The sequence below is a fragment of the Xiphophorus couchianus genome, chromosome 4 (assembly GCF_001444195.1).
Source record: "Xiphophorus couchianus chromosome 4, X_couchianus-1.0, whole genome shotgun sequence".
Taxonomy (NCBI): Eukaryota; Metazoa; Chordata; class Actinopteri; order Cyprinodontiformes; family Poeciliidae; genus Xiphophorus; species Xiphophorus couchianus.
In genome coordinates this window covers 1,212,650-1,231,389 of record NC_040231.1, presented here as the reverse complement: position 1 = coordinate 1,231,389, position 18,740 = coordinate 1,212,650, and the positions used below count along the sequence as shown (strand labels likewise).

Below are 18,740 nucleotides of genomic sequence, written 5' to 3'. Positions count from 1 at the left end.
GACTACATGAAGGGCTCTCTGTCCAGCACCTGCTCCCTGAACAGCGAGAATCCTTACGCCACCATCAACGACCAGCCGGCGCTCTGCAAGCACGCCGAGAGCAGCTACGTGGAGATGAAGTCGCCGGTGCATCATGAGCACGCAACGCGCTGCTGCTCCGCCGCCATCAGCGGCGGCGTTCCGCCCGCCAGGAACGTCTACGACATCGGTACGGAGAAAGCAGCTCCGTCAGAATCGCCACGTTTGACTTTTGCATTAAATGCATCAGTGTTTATGGAATATTCAAAACCTGGAAAAATAAAATTCATAATGTAAAACATGACTTTGATGAAATGAGTGAAAAATTCAACAGCTTCAAAGTTTAACAATTTCATCAAATTTTTTGTTGTATCAGAAATTATCTTCAAAAGCAAAAAACGTCTGTAATATAAATAAAGCAATAATCCGACAGGGATGGATTAAAGGAGTGATGCTGCGGGCCGGCTCTCCCTCCTGCTCTCTGAAAGGAGGAAATCACCATAGCAACCAGTGACTCAGTTGTAAAAATTTAGCAATAAGCAATAAATTGATCACATAATAAATTAAAATAAGTCCAACAGATACAATGTTTCTGTATTTTTACCAAAAATTGGATGATAAAAGGTTTTTTTTGTTGTTTCTTTTTGTCTCAACTAAACATTTTTTAAGGGAAATTTTGTTTACAGACTTTATAATTCATTATATTTATTGTTTCTGTTGTTTTGTTTATTTTGGATATTTAAAATGTCTTCCAGTGTTTAATGTTCATCAGAACTAAAAGTTGATATTTGAGAATGTGTTATTAGTTATTATTAATTAGACTTTAGTTTTATTTTACTGGAAAATGACCTCAAAACAACAATATTATCATTTATCTCCATGATTTATCGTCCAGCAGCATTTGTTACGGTGTAAGGTCAAAGTTCAGCTAAACTAAGTAAAGCTGAATCAGTTTCTGTTTCTCCTCCGTCCATCAGAACCGACCGCCGGCGCCGTGCTGCTCCCCGGTTACCCTCAGAACCCATATGACCTGCCCAGGAACAGCCACATCCCGAGCCACTACGACCTGCTGCCAGTCCGGCCCAGCCCGACCCGCAGCATCACCCCGCCGCTGCCTGGCAGCCCCACCAGCTCGCTGCTCTGAGCCCAGCGCCCTCACTGGGACGCTCCCAGTTCCACCAGTTTATTTCTTCGTCACTGTGTTTGAGCGTCGCAGCGTCTGAACTTGATGAACAGAACTTCCTGCAGAGGGAAGAAGTGACGGATCCGTCCAGAAGCGGGTCTGTTGTTCAAAGGAACTGAAGAACTGAAAGTTCCTGAACCGTTTCTCAGACAGGAAACTCGGCTCCTGACTATGAAACCTCTTTGGGAACATTTCTGCTATTTTTACACAGTTTCTTATTTCCTGCTCACATTCAGAGATCCAGCAGGAATCAAAGTTTCTCTTTTCTATGTTCTAGATATATCTGTTCTAGATATGGACTTCTGGATATTGTTGTGCTTTTCCCTTATTGTGTTGAGCTTCATTCTCCTGCATGCCAAAGAAAGATAGAAAAATATTCAGAAAAGACCGATAGTTTTTTTTTACTGATGTTTTGGTTAATAATCGCCATGTGACTCAGCGTAGAAACACCTCCGACCTGAAGGAGGCACTGCAGAGAAAACCCCTCCAGTTTCTCTCCTTCAGAAGTTGGAAAAATCGTAGCGAAGAGTCGTTTCCAGAAAACGCTTCGCTCTCTTTTCAGACTGATGAAACCGGTCCTGCTCCGGCCCTCTAGCGCCACCGTCAGGTTACAGCCACACACTGGATCTGATCTACAGTTAACGCCGTTAGAGCAGAATTCTGCAGAATTTGCTGAGATCCCAACCAAAAGTTCCAGGTCTGTATCATGGAGGACTTCAGGTCAAAGGTCAAGGTTCAAACTGGAAACATGGAAAGTTCCTTCAGGTCAGGAGGGAAAATCAGGTGGAACAGAAACGCTTGTAAAGTTAGACAAAGATGAACAGAAATAATTTGGATGATTCAGCCTGACAGCAAAAAATATTACAGGCTGAATCATCCAAATTATTGCAGTCAACTTTTGACTGAGCGGATCCGGTCGCTGATCCGGTCGGATGGAGGAGTTGACGCTCTGTCTGGACTCACTTCTGACTGTGAGTTAAGAGACGAGAAAATGAAATCCTGAATCCACCTGACCTGAGTTTTTCCACATGAACTTTGTCCCTCTGTCACATCCTGGACAAACGGAAAACCATTTTTCCTGTTTCACTTTCATGGCTGTGAAGGCAGCAGCCGTTAGCTCAAGGTGTTTTGGGTTTTTCAGGTAAAATCTCCAGAGTTCTCCCTGTGAACATTTTCTTTTTACTGTGTATTTAACAGGGTAAACATTTCCTCATGCATAGAAAACGTGCATACAGGTTTCCATACTTACAACTTGTGTCTTTCCCGTTGATTTATATCAAAACTTTAGCTAAAATCTTATGAATCTTCTAAAACCTCCACTACAACACCTTCTGCAGACATGCAGTGAGGAAACCTTTGACCCTGCAGATCAGCCTGAAATCAGGCTGGTTTGTTAAAACGCTTCATGTCTAAACAGTGAACAGATTGGATCTTTTTACTGATGAATGTTTTCCGAACCTTCGTGATCGATTTTTATCTCTAGCTAGCTCAGCAGTCAGTCAGTTGACTGTAACATTTGTAAACAAAAGACCAAAAAACATGGTTGAGCGCAAAAAGAATTAACCCGAGGACTCGGCCTGGAGGCATCCCAAAACTAATCATCAGTTTATCTGTGGAAAGGTGCAGAAGTTTACGTCTTAATTTCAGCCGCGGCAATAACGGAACATGACAATCAGATGTAAAACTGCTAATTTTGTGTTTTGATTCCTTTTTTAGAATAATTTCCTGTTCTTGTTCATCTCTGACAGAGAAATGTTTGAATAGATGTACCGACTGCTTTCTTTTCCCCACTTCCTGACCTGAATAAAGTGAGCCTGACTCAGGGGGGCGTGTCGTCATCATCAGTTATGTTCAACAACCCTAACTTCTGCTTCTGAGCTTTTGCTACGACCTGTTAGCAAAAACACGTCGGACATGTTGACTGATGTGTTTCTCTTGCAATTACATCTTTATTTAAAAAATCGTGAAATGGAACAAACATGTCGCACATCATGTCCGAAAGTCTGCAGTAGCTCTGTGGATCTTAGAGAATAGACTTTAGGTGAGAGGAGCTGAATCGTTGTGGATATAAAGCCGTTTCCATGGTAACGGTTTGCATTCCTACTCGCTGCATGACTTCATGGCGGAGTTATGACGCCATGACGTCACAGCTTCCAGCTAAAACACAAAAAAATCTATGAATTTGAATGTAAAATTTGGATTTACAATGTTAAAAGTACATTTTAAAATATGCAACCGTCATAATGCCCGACCTGTTACCGATCTGCCTGCTAGCTCGTTAGCTACTAGCTGAGTTCAAAAAATGTTCTGAGACTCCATGATGCAAAAACTACTGAATAGTTTTTGCAAACACTGACAGAGAGTGAATAAATAATTGAGTTGATCAGCAGGTTTATGACTGGTGCGCTTTATTAAGATAAACTGATAACTTATATAGACACAATTGTACAATTCATTGGTCTGTACAAAACATAAAACCATTCGAGTCGAGCCCACGCTTCGCCGTCACACTTGGCTGAAATGACATCATTTCATTCTGGTGTTTTCACTGAAATTACAGTCAGTTACAGGATTCAATATAGTAAAAAAAAAAAAGTCAACACAGGTTTAAAAAAAAAAACAACAACAACAACAGAACCAATGTGAAACACGATCAGGACCAGAACTCAGAGAAAAGGAATCAGTTCGTCCAGAGCTGCCCTCTACCAAACACACACACACTCCTGGGTTCAAACTGCAAGCACAACACACACTCAGGGTTTGAGCTAGACCGGACCGGACCGGACCGACCCCGTTGGCGCGTCACGCTGCCCACCAGAACCTTCTTCCAGAAGGAGGAATGAGAATGTCGGCTATGTAAGGCGAACGACAGAAAGCCATGCATCGTGTCGAATCAGAGGCAGCTCGGTGTAACGTAGGCGTCATGTGACCGGGCGGGGGCGGGGCCATGAGGCGGGGCGGGGCCATGAGGCCGGGGGCCCAGCTGCATGGATCCGCCCGCCTCATGTGGTTCTAGTTCTGGATGTGCAGAAAATCAAACTTCAGCTAGAAGAGCGTGTTGTTAGGAATCAGTGATCGCCCGGCTCCTCTCTCTCCTGCTGCCATGGATTCTGGGAAAACGCCACGCAGAGTTAGCTGCACAGGAATGTCATCCGGGAAAAAGATTAGCGTTTCAGTCCTTCAATTCTCCAGAAGCGCTCGGCTCTGCATAGTCGGAAAAACGTGACGGATTAATTCTAGTGATCCAGGTGGAGCCTGGCGATGTGGCGCGATGCGGCGCTCCCGATCGGACCGTGCGGCGCCGCCTCCACAGTACATTGCACTAAAGAGGAGGAAGGGGGCGGGGCTTAAAAGCTGAGATACGATGTGCTTTACGGTGATTACATGAAGGAAGGAGACGAGAAAAAGAATCACATTCATATTTTAAGACATTTCAGTGACATGTCAGCGCATCTACAGTAATGAAATCTAACGTGATATGAAATGCGCCTGCCGTCCTGCAGAAGCCTACAGGGGGAGGGGGGCCCCACACTATGTACTGGTGGGGTCAGGGGGTCAGGGTGGGGTCAGGGAGAGTTCAGGTCGCAGGATTAAATCTGCGTCTCGATCAGGCAGTCTGTTTGGGACGGTGGGGGTCAGGGGTCACAGGGTCAAAGGGTGGGGCAGCAGCGGGTCCACGGCCGGGCTAGATGTTCTGACAGCACTGCATCTTTGGTTTGTTCTCAGTGGGCTGCACCTGGATGTTGACCACGTTGTTGCTAGGCGACATGTCGCTCTCCTGGCGCTCCGACATTTGCTTCTGGGAGACGATCCGGTAGATCTCTGCAGGGGCGAGGAAACGGATCACTAAACGACACTTTAACATTTACTTCTGCTCATCCTGACGACAACCAATAAACAGACCTTGGTCGTCATGGAGACGACTGCTGACCAAAGAGTAGCTAAACACACAAAACCAGAACTGAACTTTAGCTCAGTGGTCCAAACAATTAATCGACTTATGACTGTTGATTAATTGTTTATTCGATTAAAATTTGTTAGATTAACTGATAACATCAGCCTATGTTGTAGTTTGGCCTCCATCCAGCAGGGGGCACTGCTGGTAATCCTGAAGCAGAGCCAGTTGATACAGAAACAAACATGGTGGAGCCATAACAGAACTATAAAGAAAAATGGTCCAAACAAAGGCCGGTGTGGGATGATAAATCCACTTTATGCAGTTCTTTTTAGAAATATGAATATCATGTTAACTTATTACCACTTCGCTATCCTATGAAGGTGAGGATTTGACGACAGAAAAACGAAGAAAGCAGAAAAATAGAAACAGAAAAAAATCATGAAGTCAATAATTAAAGTTTATTTTGAGGACTGTCAAGTTTTCAAAGCTTTAACATTAATTAAATATCAACCAAACGGTACTGATGTATGAATATCTGTTCATTATTTCACTAATTTTATTCTGATCTTTTTTCAGCAACCTAATACATTCCCAGTTTGCTATATTTAACAAATATATTTAAGCTTATTAATGTGAAAAATATATAAATTTTGTTTATTCAGTCAGTATTTAATACAGCTGACAAAATATTGTTAAAATGTAATTACTTTTTTAATAAAATTCATCATATTGTGAAAAAATTAACCACTATGTTACGGATTCTTTATGCAAAGAGAAAACTGGGTTTTAATAAAATCAATGAGATCAATCGCCTTTAGAGAAACTCAATCAATAACTGCTTGTTTGGGTTGATTCTATAACTTCCTGTCATATTTAATAGGATGTGTGTTATTGCCTCAGTCTCATCCTGAAGCTGTAAATCCACACGGTCAGCTGACCCACATTCCTCTGGAAGTTAAACATCCGCAGGTTTAACGTCAGAACGTCCAATCAGACGCTGCGATGCTGCCAGCTGGATCAATCAGACGCTCCGCCTCTCCCTGCTGTTATACGGCTGAGCCGACCTTCAGAGATAAGCTAGCTGCTCCGCGCTAGCTGCAGCCAACAGCCTCATAAAGCTCCGATAAGGACAGCGGGGGACGGGTTCTGCTGACAGGGACAAAGACGGCCCATAACGTCAGAGCTCACCTGTCAGGATGGTCTGGAAGGCCGTCTCCACGTTGGTGGAGTCCAGCGCCGACGTCTCCAGAAAGGACAAACCGTTTTTCTCTGTGGAGGAAAGTGAAAGAGACGTCTGAGAGACATGTGACCAGCGGGACAGGTCGTCCCCGTTCCCATCCTGAGGCTGAATCTGGACTGACCGGCGAAGGCGCGGGCCTCGTCGGTGGGCACGGCGCGCAGGTGGCGCAGGTCGCTTTTGTTGCCCACCAGCATGATGACGATGTTGCTGTCGGCGTGATCCCGCAGCTCCTTCAGCCAGCGCTCCACGTTCTCGTAGGTCAGGTGCTTGGCGATGTCGTAGACCAGCAGCGCCCCCACCGCGCCGCGGTAATACCTGCAGCATCGCACCGAAGACCACAAACAATCACCATCACCATCACCACCACACAATCAGACTGTTACTGGAAAAATCTCTCAACTGTGGATGCAAACATAAACATGTCGCATGTTTTTCATATTTCCCACCAGCCACTTGGCCTGATGCTTTTGAGCTTTTTAAAGGGATAATTGAAATAAATTGTTCCTCATTATGTGTTTGGTCTCTTTGATCATCCTATTAATGCAACTTTAAAGTGATAATATGGAGCAAAATCAGAAACTGAGTTTCACGGCAGTCAACAGGAAGGAGCTGAAGATGTGAGACAAAAGGACAGTTTTTGGTTAGCGTTAGCTCCTGCTAAATTTTTTATATGCTTAGTGGTTCAGCATTAGCTTACACTCATTTTTATGCGTGTAGTGATAGCTTCTGCTAATTTCCTAATGTGTTTAGCATTAGCTTCTGCTATTTTTTATGTTATTAGCGTTAGCTCCTGCCAAGTTTGTAATGTGTTTTGCATTAGCATCTACCATTTTTAAAGAGATTAGCGGTTTAGGGTTAGTTTCTGCTCATTTTTTGCTTAGCGGTTAGCCAGTAGCTTCTGCTAATTTCTTATGTGTTTAGCATTAGCTTTGGCTAATTTATTATGTTTAGCATTAGCAGAACTAAGATTCTTGTTCAGTGAATTAGCTGTGAACTTAGCGGTTAGCTGTGATTAATAACTAGTGCAAACATGTATTCTCCATTAATTTTCCATGACAACAGTGGTGGCCATCTTGAAAAATAAAAACATGGTAATATGTAATTACAACTGCTACGAGTCCAACTATGTATGATGTCACAGTCACACCAAAAGTATTGATCTGAGATAAATACTGGAAAAATTTGTGCAAAACTAAATTTTCCTTTACGATCATCTGAGTTCTTGGATCTGCATGTGGAAGATTTACTGAACTAGAACTTTGCTGCATGAACATGAAGTTGTTATTAATAAAAGCGTAAAGCCTTTCTGAACAGCTGAAGCAGCTCCCAGCATGCCTCGCTGGACTCACGCTGACGTGATGGCCCGGTAGCGCTCCTGGCCCGCCGTGTCCCAGATCTGGGCCTTCACCGTCTTGCCGTCCACCTGGATGCTGCGCGTGGCGAACTCCACGCCGATGGTGCTCTTACTCTCCAGGTTGAACTCGTTCCGGGTGAAGCGGGACAGCAGGTTGCTCTTCCCGACACCCGAGTCCCCGATGAGAACCACTGAGGCGCAGAGAGCAGAGTTACAGGCCAGCCCGCTTCCTGGTTCTGTTTGAGAGCTGCTCAAGTGCTCCTTTGGTTTAAAGGGTGTGAAATTGTATTTTCCCTGAAAAAAACTTAAATTATCCAAACAGTTGAAACTATAGAAGCCCATTTCTATCATTAAGAAAACTCTCAACCGGAAGTCGTAATTACAAGAATAAAACTCATAATAAGAGCATCAGTTTTAATAATTATGACCTTAAAAATCAAATTCTGACTTTAATTCTTGTAATTATGACTAAAACACAGAATATTTCCATCTTCCATAATTTTGACTTTTAAAGTAGCTATAACTTTAAAACTTGTAATTAAGACTTAAAAACTGATAAATATGAGTTCAAATCTTCTAATTATGACTTTTATTCTTGTAATTATGACCCAGCTCATAATTTCTTCCCAGAGGACAGACTGGTTACAGACTGGTCTGCAGAGGACGGAGGCCCAGGAGGGACAAACATCCCTCTGGTGTCTCTGAATTTCCAACATTGTGAAATTAAAAGCCAACAAACATCCAAACTTTCCTCTGTGATTTTATGACTGAACAATGATTCTGAGATTATGATCCATTTATGGTTAAAATTTAATGTTTTCAGTTTATTTTACTGCGTTCACGATTAACAATGTTTACATTTGATTCTATGAAGCCGTTGCATCTTTTCCAACAAACTGACTGGAGATTTAGTTTAATTTCACTTTTTGAAATTACTATGCTACAATAAAACCAGCTGAAAATGTGGCTGCATAAAAAAACTAACTTTCACAACTTTCTGCTTTTCTCACCAAAAGTAAACAGCACAGCAGTATTTTGTTTTAAGAAATCACTTAACAATAAACTAACAAAACTTAAACCACCACCAGAGTTTCCTGAGTTTCAGGTTTTCTTGTCTTCGTGGCCGTTTCCATGGAAATACAAAATAAATCAACAACTAGCTGAAACATGAAACAAAAAACAAAACTAAAATACAATAATCAGCTGATAGCAATTAACCGATCAAACGTTTTAATCCCCTCATCTCTCTCTGGTTATATAATTCATTTTATTTCTAGTATTGGTTTATTTTCTGAGCTGCTGCCTGAAAACCTGCAGCTCTGGACCGATTTCACATTCTGTTCCACACAACCTCAAACTTCCAGGTATTTTGGGGATTTTATGTGACAAACCAACAGAAAGTAGAGCAAATTTGAAATTGATACTGAAACTGTTATCTGAAAAGTGTGGTGTGCATTTATATTCAGCTCTGCAGAACCTCATCTGTGGTTTCTATCCACCAGCGCTGAATGAACAAAAACATCTCCAGCTCACTCAGCCTGCTTGGAGAACAGCAGTTCATAAGTCTCTCCAATGCTTCTTAGTTTGATTTAGGTCTGTACTTTGACTAGGCCACTCCATATCATCTCTGGCTGAAAGTTCAGAGTGTTTGTCCTGCTGGGAGGTGAATCTCCATCCCAGTCTCATGTTTCAGCTGCCTCCATTTTCAGTGAGGAACAACATTCACATGCATGCCACACTTTTCAGATTTTTACTTGTGAAAAGAAAAACAAATCCCATAAAATCGGATTGTAACAAAACGGGTCAAGTTTAAAGGGTGTGAATACTTTTGCTATGTCCTGTAAATAAATAAACACATTAATGTTAAGTTAGCAGCAGTTAATAGTCTTTTTAAATTAAACTCAGTTGGACCCTCCCAGAACCTTTCCCACCCGAACAGAACCGACCCGTTCCGGGCCCTGGCTCTCCTCTCAGCTCCGATTCTGGTCCCGGGCCCAGTTAAAAGACCCGCCGGATGCCCGGTCCGGACCTCGGCAGGATGATAACGGCTCAAGGTGTGTCCCACAGCCAGCCGGCTAGCCCGAGCTAACCGCTAACACGAAGCCAGAACCGCCGGGTTAGAAAACAACGGCTTTGTTGTGTCCGGATCACACCGAAGCCGTTTGGGCTAACAGCCACTGATTACCCGTTCTGACCCGGTCCAGAGAGCCCGCTGGGGGTCGGAGAGTCAAACGGAACACAAAAGAAAAGGCTGGTTCCGTTAGCTGCCAGTTAGCCTGGGAGATAACAGCGACGGGAACACGACCTACCTTTGAACAGATAGTCGTACTCATCGTCTCTGGTGCCCATCGTGTCAAAAAGAACAGGTTAGTCCGATATTTGATTTATTAAAAACTAAAAATCAGAAATCTTTCTGACTCTCCAACGGGAATCTGTTTGGAATCTGGACGTCCCTCCTGTCTTCTTCTTCGCTAGAATCCAGGCGGGTGAACACTCGGGCCCCCTGGTGGTCAGGAGAGGAATCTGCATGTGCGGTGGCAGCGTCCAGAACCACTAATTCTGCTGCCAACATCTGACAAAACGTAAAGATAACTTTACTTTAGGAGAATACTAAGTCAGCTGCTTTACTTTTTAACAAAAAACACCTTTCTACAAAATAATGAAAGTTAAATACAAATATTTAACATTCATTAACATGCGTAATTTTTTCAATAAAATTTATTGTGAAGATGAGGGAAATAGAACATAACAGAAATTCTTGGAATTTGATTCTCTGATAGTTAAATGCCCATACAGGAAAACTTAACAAGCAATCATCAAATAGAAATAAATATAAAGACAAAGACAGAATATTTGAAAAATACAAAATAAATCGATGAAACAAAGATTGAACCAGCAACCTTCCCACTGAAGGATGACATTTAATCCATTAATTTATGTAATCTGCTTCACTAAATCTGGTTTTATGACAAAAAACATCCAGGTTAACTCTAAGTTACTGATTCCCATTTTCCCAACATTTACAAATAAATCTGATTGTTGCTAATAGTTGTGCTTTATGATTTATCATAACTGCAACTGGATTCTCTTTACATTCAGTTTAATGTTCATATAGATCATCAACTAAAACCTTTATTTTTTCCTCTGTGACTTAGAATGGAAACATTTTCTCATAAAATAGTGTAATGCAATTTCGGCAAGAAGCAGACAGGCGAAACTCAATGGTTTACAATTAATTTACAATTTACAATATGCAATTTAAAATAAGAAAAACCAAACAGTAAAGTCCAGGAGTGAATCCTAAAATATCAACAGGAGGAAAACACAAAAAAACAGAATGAGAAAAAGGAAGATCTGACTGAGTTACTGCTGATTAGGAACTGGGTGGGAAGCCAGGCCACCATCTGTGTTTACAAAACGTTTCGCAAAACGTTGTCAATATTCTATTTATTTTTTAAAAAAACACAATTTGCAGTAGCAAAGTTTCCATTGATTAAGAAACACAATTAAAATCAGACGTGATTAAGTTTAAGTCATTAAATCATCCTTCAGCTACTTCCTGTCTTCTTCTTTGTGGTTTGTGTCAGTGGTAACATCCGGTTGTTGATCATGTGACCCGTGTGATGCCAAAATAAGTTCTTCTACTGCAGCCAAAAAAAAAAAAACACTTCATCCTGGCGCCAAAAGTTTTTATCAAAAACGAGGTTTTTTTCTAAAGTGCCATGTTTCCATGAAGCAAATTTATCTTGAAAATGTCAAATTGTGCAATTATACAATCAATGGAAATGCAGCAACTGAAGTTGAACTGAGGAAATGGCTGTTATATTAACCAGGAAGCCCGAAACCCAAACACTCCAGAGTCGAGACGCCAGAGGTTAGAGAAGCAGAAGATCCAGAACGTTCTTAAAGGAACTTCAGGGACGCATCATTCATTTCTTCTTGTTTTCAGGGAAAAATTTCTTCCAGTTAATGTTCTGCAACACAAAGTTAAGAAACATTTTCAGATTTTATCAGCAGCATATTTATGGCTCGTTTCCACTGAGCGCTACGACGCAGGGCGGTGCGGTTCGGGGTTTTATGGGCTGACAGATCCAGGAGAGCGTTCCCACCGCCAGTTTACGACGCCACAGGCAGAAAATAAGGGGAGTAAATTTACACCAAAAATCTCAGACATTTTTATTTTAATCTCAGAAATTTTCAAGAAAAGACAAAGAAATTTATGAGTCTCAAAAGTCGAAAATGTTGAACTTGTGAAACTCTGAAATTTCCATGTTTTTTTCTTGAAAATTTCTGAGATTTTTTTGGCAAAAGTGAGACATTGTCTTCTCTCCCTACATTGGCTCTAGTACTCCGTTCACCAGCTGGGCAGCGTTACACCCAAACAGGTAAAATGGTGTCATTTTAGTCTGACGGGAAACAAGCAGTGACATTTTTCTGTCCCCAGTCAGTGGACCGTGGATCCTAACCGTACGGTACCATCGCCGTCTGGACCTGCAGCAGACCCAGGAATGGTGCCGTATCATCGGTTGTTTGGGCTTTACAATAGAAACAGATAAAATGGCGAACCGAACCGCACCGACTCAGTGCAAACAAGCTATCAGTTATTTCCATTCTTACATTTTTCCCCCAGGTGCTTTTGGGTTTTTTGCTCTTCACGTCCTCCACCGACTCGTACGTGTTGCTGTGGCCGGCGCCGTCTCCAGGGATCTGCTCGTACGTGTCGTCGGCGGTCCGCGTGGGGCCATGAGGGACCTCAGCGTACATGCTGACCGCCTGCTGGGCTGGCCTCCCTGCGGTGGCCTCGGAGGATTGGTACAGAGGGTTGGGTCTCAGCTGGTCCTGGCTGCCGTTCTCTGGTTCTGACCCGAAGCTGCTCTGACTCACACCTGGAGCGTGGAAGGAGTACGTGAGGCAGGTGACCTTCTTTGGCGGGGTGGACGCTGTGACAGAGAGGCTGTTAAACTTGTTGGAGTATTTCTCTTCCTCCTTCTCCTCCTCGTCGTCGTTGCCCAGATACGGCAGGGATTGGCTCCGGCTCTCCACCTGGCTCAGATCAGCATCCGGCACAATTTCTTTGTAAAAATCACTCAAATTGTTTGAGTCTGTTGGGTGGAGCAAGTCTCTGTTAGCGGGCAACGGCGGAGTTGTCCTTCCTCTGTGTCTCGGCGCTCTGTTTGGGTTGGTTGGCATTTCACTGGGATGGGACATTGTGTCTGGTAGAGATCCACTCAGGGAAAAACCCAAAGGCATTCCTCTTTTTGGTACCGGAGGAAGGGCCTGAAAATAACAAAGCAAAGCAATTCAATCCAAAACTTTATTTGGAGAAATCATAAGCCATGCAGCACCTGTCTACTCATGTCTTATGTTGTTTGTTTTTTGTTGTTTTGGACTAAAATGTGAATTATTTACCTAATAAAGGTGTTATTCTTCTTCAGAGGATGGGCTAAATGCTAATGCTAAAGCACTAACTTCAACCATGTTGCTGCACCATCTACAGGAATGGAAGGATCCACTCTCAGGAGAACATTGCATCACACTGCGTTGCCTTGTCCTCTTAATGTTAGACGCACCTGGACCGGGTCAGACCAGACCATAGATTTACTTCCATAAAGTTCAGTTTCTATGATGCCCTTTGTTATATTTCATGGTCAATTTAATGTTGGTGGCCTGGAGTTATCTGTAATATGCAGGTATGAAGTGCATGAAGTCCATTGTAGAGTTCTGGATGTACAAAAATTCAATATTTAAACTAGTGCATGGTCTAATGTATTCTGTGTTGACCAATAGCTGTAAAGACCAGAAAAACTCTTTAAGAGTTGACATAAATTCAAAAACATGCAAATGGCCACTGTAGGGAAAGCAACTAATTTAAATGGACTGTAAATAATGAATTTATTTGACTTGCTCTTTCTAACCAGGCTGACCTGCAGGTGAAGAGGAACCAGAATGAAATGATCAGCTTTTCAGTAAGACTTCAGTTTCCATCCTACCTGTGAAAGCGACGATGCATCCACGGATACGGTTCCCGTCAGCTTCCTGTTTCTGGATTTGGGAGGGAGGGAAGGCGCCGGTGCTGGAGGAGATTCATTTTGACGCTGCTGAACCTTTTTTTTCTTGTCAGGTTCGACTTGGTCCCAGATGGACCGCAGAGCTTGAACACTGACACCTGAACTCTTCTTGGCATTGACCACATCATACAGATCATCAGCATCGTCCTGAAGAGTAACAGCAGAGTTACTTTATGATCCGCAGTCCAGTGGTTCAAAGGTGGGAGACAGATCTGAGTCTAATCTAACCAATGGTGCTCAAATTAAGGTCATACTGGTCAAACTTAACCACAACCATATTCTAATCCAGTAACATAAATTAGCTTATAACATGCTAACATTTGCTAATTAGCAAGAAACAAAGCTAGTTAGGATTTTCTCAGGCTAACAGAGACATTTGGTAAAAACACATCAGATTTTGAAGGCAAAATATACAATGCTAGTGGGTTTCAAACTGTTTAGCATAGCAGCATGCTAACATTTTCCTGATTATTGTTAAAGATATGACACTCAAATAGTTTGCTTTTGTGCTGTTAAGGAAAATGATTATTTAAGTGCTAAAATACTTACAACATGTGTAAAGGTATAGCCAACACTTTTATTGGAACAGTTTTATGTTGAGCATGGGGGAGCTGACAATAGCAGACATTTAAACAAGCAGGGCTTTTTTCCTCCCCCGCTGAAGACAGAGTAATAAATTTACATTCCGATAGGGGGCAAGAGACTTCTTGGCGTCTCTCCCCGTGCCAGACAGAGATGAGCACGAAGTGGCCCTCTTCCTGAGATAAAAACCAGACCTCTGAGCTGCAATGAAGGGAGTTTCCGGGGTTTCTCTGGGGCCGAAAACAGGTCTCTGATTGGTTGAACAACGGAACGCCTTCTTTGCATATATTAAAATACGGAAACTCCTCTTTGGTATAAGATTACGTACACGGAGCACGCCGAGAGAGTTTTTTCTCCACGTGGGCGCCTTTGTCTGTCTGTGTGTTTCGTGTTTGTTTTTGTCTCTCCTTGTGTGTTGTTATTTTGTGAGAAAATGCATATCTCTGTATCTCTGCAGCTTTGTTGTTCATTGCTTTGTATGGAATTAAACTCTGTGATCTGTGACGTCAACACGCTTTGTTTAGTTTCGTTTTACAGCTGGCCGCCGCTCGCCGAGAAGAACCCGGCTGTGTTAAGGAAGAGACGAGCCAAACGTCTTGTTCAAAGTTTTAATAAATTCTTCCTCAATAGTGCTAATATTTGCATATTAACAAAGTCACAAATTCACTATATTTCATATTTTAGAGGTTTATAAAAAGTGACAATACAGAGTTTTCCCCTGTTTAGCACATTAGCATGCTAGCATTTCCTTATTAGCAATGCCGATGTAAACTGATAAGAAAAACTCAAATTATTCAAGAAAAATGTATTTGTTTGTGGATTTTTTTGTACGTTTGCAAAGCAGCCAATCCAAAGGCAAGCTAAATACCTACAAACTAAATACATGGGCAGCTAGCTAAATACCTGGCTTCAAACTAAATATTAACTTGAAGTTTAATTAGGAAGCTAAAAACGTAACTTGAAACTAAATAGTTTGGAGTTAGTTAGTTTGGAGCTAAATATCTGACTAAATACTTAGTTTGGTGCAAAACACTTTTTTGGTTTACAGTATTCAACTAGCTAATTCCATCTTAAATTGACGGTTTGAGGAAAAGCAGATGAAGAGCTCAGCTGAAATACTTGAAAAGCAGGATTTTGTCTCACATGGCAGCAGCTGGAGGTGAGGAACTCCCCAAACGGCTGGATGGGCCGGACCTTGTAATGCTCGATCAGCTGGGTCAGACTGCCAAACAGCTGACAGTCTCCTGCTATCACAAACTGCCCTTCAGGATTTTGGGAAATGACAAAATGGCGACACCTGTCTTGACCTCTGAAGGGCGGATAGTCGTTCAATCAGAGAGTTGTGAGCGAATCATTCAATGATTTACTAGGAAACTTTATTTGCCTCACTTGTAGGACAGGATGTAGCCGATGGCTTTATCACTGAGGCGGATGAGGAAGCAGCCCAGAGCTTTATCTCTCAGCACATCTTCTGCTTCCCTGCAGTGGAGTGGGAGAAAGGCAATTAAACAGAACTGCAGGCAAATTAGATTCAAAAATATCCCAGCTGCATCATGGAGCTGCAGCACACAGGCAGCGGCCATTCGTTCTGTCAGAGGGAGAATTTACCGCACAAAGTCTCTGACGGTTACATTAGAGGAAGAGAAGCCCAACAAGCAACGCAGGTTTGCAAACCTGAATGAGACGAGAAACATCTGCAACAATGTTTTCTGGACAGATGAACAGAAATAAACCAAAACAGAGATGTGTGACCAGCATCATGTCTGGAGAAAACCAAACATCTCATCACCAACACCTTCCTAACTGCCAAACACGGTGGTGGAACAATCACGGTTTGGGTTTCTGTCGCATTCACTGGGCCTGATCTGCTCTGTGTACTGAGATATTCTAGCATCAAACAGGAGTCCAAATAAATCCCAATGACTGAAATGGGAAAGAATCAATGTGTAGCAATGGCCTAGTCAAAGTGTAGACCTCAACCTGATTTAAATGCTGTGGTGAGACCTTCAGGAAGCCGGATGGTCAGAATTTATCCACAACAATGTGAGAAAGTTTTAGAGACAATAGCGGCATCCAAACATTTTCAACGTTGGCCAAAATCAAGGAGAAAGAACTCAGGAGCCACAATTTATTTATTTTTTTTATTTTCAGTTAAAAATGCAAAATGGTTTCATTTTCAGTTCTTTTCCTTTTTCCTACTAAGCAACAAATTAGCAAGTATTTTAATTTAAAAAGGCTCTCAAAGTTGTGCAGTTTCATAACTCGTCAGTCAGCAATAAAACTGAGAAGTGTCTTTGAAAACTCTTGGCTGCACATTTGAATTATTTTGTGCGACTGAGTTTGTTTTTGAGTAAAATGTTGCTGTTGTGACAGAAATTACTATGGCAAAAAAACATACCTAATAAAAGAAAAACATTGGTTCTGTACCTAAGATTTTCTATTTCAGATATAAATTTGTCATTGAAAGTCTCCATCTGCCAGGGGTGTTCAAGGTGCGGCTCAGGGGCCTTTCGCTGCCCACGGAACAAATCTAGGTGGCCGTTGATCACAGTTCAGGAAGTTGATGCAGATTTTAAAATAATGTTGGGGTGAAGTTTTCACAGATGAACAGATACTTTAGAACAGAATATGGCTCAGTCTTGACTTGCTTGCCCAGGTCTGCATTTTAGTTAAAGCTGCTGGTATCTTAAATCAAGAGATTTAAGAGATTTGATTTCTTCTACAAGTAAAAGGAGATTAAAAAAAAAAAAAGAAATGTTCAGCAGCTTTAACTAAATTGCAGACCTGGGCAAGCAAATTAAGACTGAGCCATTTTCTGTTCTGAAGTATCTCTACTTTTACTTGAGTAAAATTTCTGAATTTTCTACCCGCTGAATGAAAAACAAACATGTTTTAACCAAAAGCTCCCCAGACACACCTGCAGTTTCTGTTAAAGTTTCAAAAGTTTTTTATAGAAAGAAACTGATTTGTAAAACTTTTCTTTAGCGTGATTTTATTTTTTGTTACTTATTTTGGTCCTTAAATACCAAAATCTGGTATTTGGTCCATCTGATGATGTATTCTTAAGTATTACATGATTGATAATTTGATCAGTTACTCAGTAGATGAGAAAACTTTTTACCAAATACTTTTTACTCTTGAGTAATTTCTATGACTGCTACTTTTTACTTTTACTTCAGTAAAAATATGTTGAGGTATTTTTACTTATAATTTTTGGGTACTCTGCTCGCTTCTGCCTATTCTAGAAGCTAACTTTAGCATTCTGCTAACTAGAAAGAGAACTGAACATGTGACTGAAATGCTAAAAACTCAAAACAGCCACTAAGAAACCTTCAGATCAACAAACTTAAACATTTTTAGCAGCTGCAGCAGCAGATCGCAGGAATAAATCAGATGAACTTTTATTGAAGTAGTGCAGATCTTACTTTCTGGCAGCGAGGCCCTGGAACCAGTCAGGGAAGTTTCCATTCTGCAGGATGAGTGGCGCCTGCGTGTCGGTGAACCACCTCAGCACCAGCTCCTTCAGACCTCCATCTGCCGCCAACGTCTGCAGGTCCGCCATCGACTGCTTCGCCATCCTGGGTCAGGAGCTGACCGAGCAGCGCCGTGATCATGCGTAGCCACTAAATGGGTCTCCAAAGGAAGCAGAGACGGTTCATTTGACTGTTTCAGTTGGATGTCAGTCCCACATGAAAGGTGGTATTGTTCCAGCTTATCTACTGAGCGCTCCACCTCTCATCCCGTCCCTGTTTCATTTTAATATCTCTGTTCCTCGTCCCAGATTGATCTTTAACTGCTTTACTGTAAACTTGTACAATCTTTGTTGTGATACATTTTGTGTTGCCATACATTTTTTCTTATTATTTCATGTAATAATTATCAGTTCCACTAACTAAAAAAATTAGCTAACCTATCCCTAAAGCACTAACTGTAAACATTAATTCCACTAACACTAAAGCAAAACACCAACATAATATATCATGGAAGCTATCCCTAAGTAATATACCAACATTTTATCTAGCAGATGCTAATGCTAAAGTAATTTATCAACATATCTAGTGGAAGCTAACGCTAAAACGCTACAACAGCATAGTTTTTAATGGAAGCTAATGCTAACGTATCAACAAATTATTTATTGGAAGTTAATGCTAAAGCTCTACACCAAATACTAGCAGAAGCTAACGCTAAAACAATATAACAACGTAGTATTTAAGCTAAAGCACCAAATTTAGTCATGTTAATACCCAACCTGGCAATAACAAAGTGTATAACATGCATCCAACAGTCTCTGTTTTTTCTCTATGTCGAAATGTCTTAAAATAAATTCATAAAATGATCCTGAAAATTTCAGCCTGGAAAAGAATGTTGACATGAAAACGATGTAGGAACTTTAAACA

The 18,740-nt window shown here is 41.7% G+C and overlaps 3 protein-coding genes and 1 long non-coding RNA gene across 6 annotated transcripts in view; 2 read left to right on the top strand and 2 right to left on the bottom strand.

Annotated features, from left to right (window-relative positions):
- LOC114143667 (multiple epidermal growth factor-like domains protein 11) overlaps window positions 1-3,796 on the top strand; it is a 90,930-nt gene extending 87,134 nt beyond the window's left edge. For all 3 annotated transcript variants that reach the window (XM_028015938.1, XM_028015936.1, XM_028015935.1), the window contains 2 exons: window positions 2-208; window positions 996-3,796. In XM_028015938.1, coding sequence (XP_027871739.1) covers window positions 2-208; window positions 996-1,162 — 374 coding nt within the window. In that variant the 3' untranslated portion in view covers window positions 1,163-3,796. The remainder of the gene's footprint in view (window position 1; window positions 209-995) is intronic.
- Window positions 3,593-10,184, bottom strand: rab11a (RAB11a, member RAS oncogene family). Its single transcript, XM_028015975.1, has 5 exons — window positions 10,003-10,184; window positions 7,689-7,884; window positions 6,461-6,654; window positions 6,288-6,368; window positions 3,593-5,023 (listed from the first exon to the last, which is right to left on the bottom strand). Exons 1-5 carry the CDS (start codon window positions 10,040-10,042, stop codon window positions 4,887-4,889), a joined length of 648 nt encoding a protein of 215 aa, XP_027871776.1. The 5' UTR covers window positions 10,043-10,184; the 3' UTR covers window positions 3,593-4,886.
- On the top strand, window positions 10,167-13,927 carry LOC114143710 (uncharacterized). Its single transcript, XR_003595296.1, has 3 exons — window positions 10,167-10,275; window positions 13,612-13,659; window positions 13,815-13,927. It is a non-coding gene; the product is annotated as an uncharacterized LOC114143710 (long non-coding RNA).
- On the bottom strand, window positions 10,433-18,185 carry sh2d7 (SH2 domain containing 7). Its single transcript, XM_028015957.1, has 6 exons — window positions 17,769-18,185; window positions 15,733-15,822; window positions 15,487-15,652; window positions 13,684-13,908; window positions 12,311-12,970; window positions 10,433-11,667 (listed from the first exon to the last, which is right to left on the bottom strand). The coding sequence occupies exons 1-6, from the start codon at window positions 17,918-17,920 to the stop codon at window positions 11,623-11,625; spliced, it is 1,338 nt and encodes a 445-aa protein (XP_027871758.1). The 5' UTR covers window positions 17,921-18,185; the 3' UTR covers window positions 10,433-11,622.
- Between the last annotated feature and the right edge of the window lie 555 nt (window positions 18,186-18,740).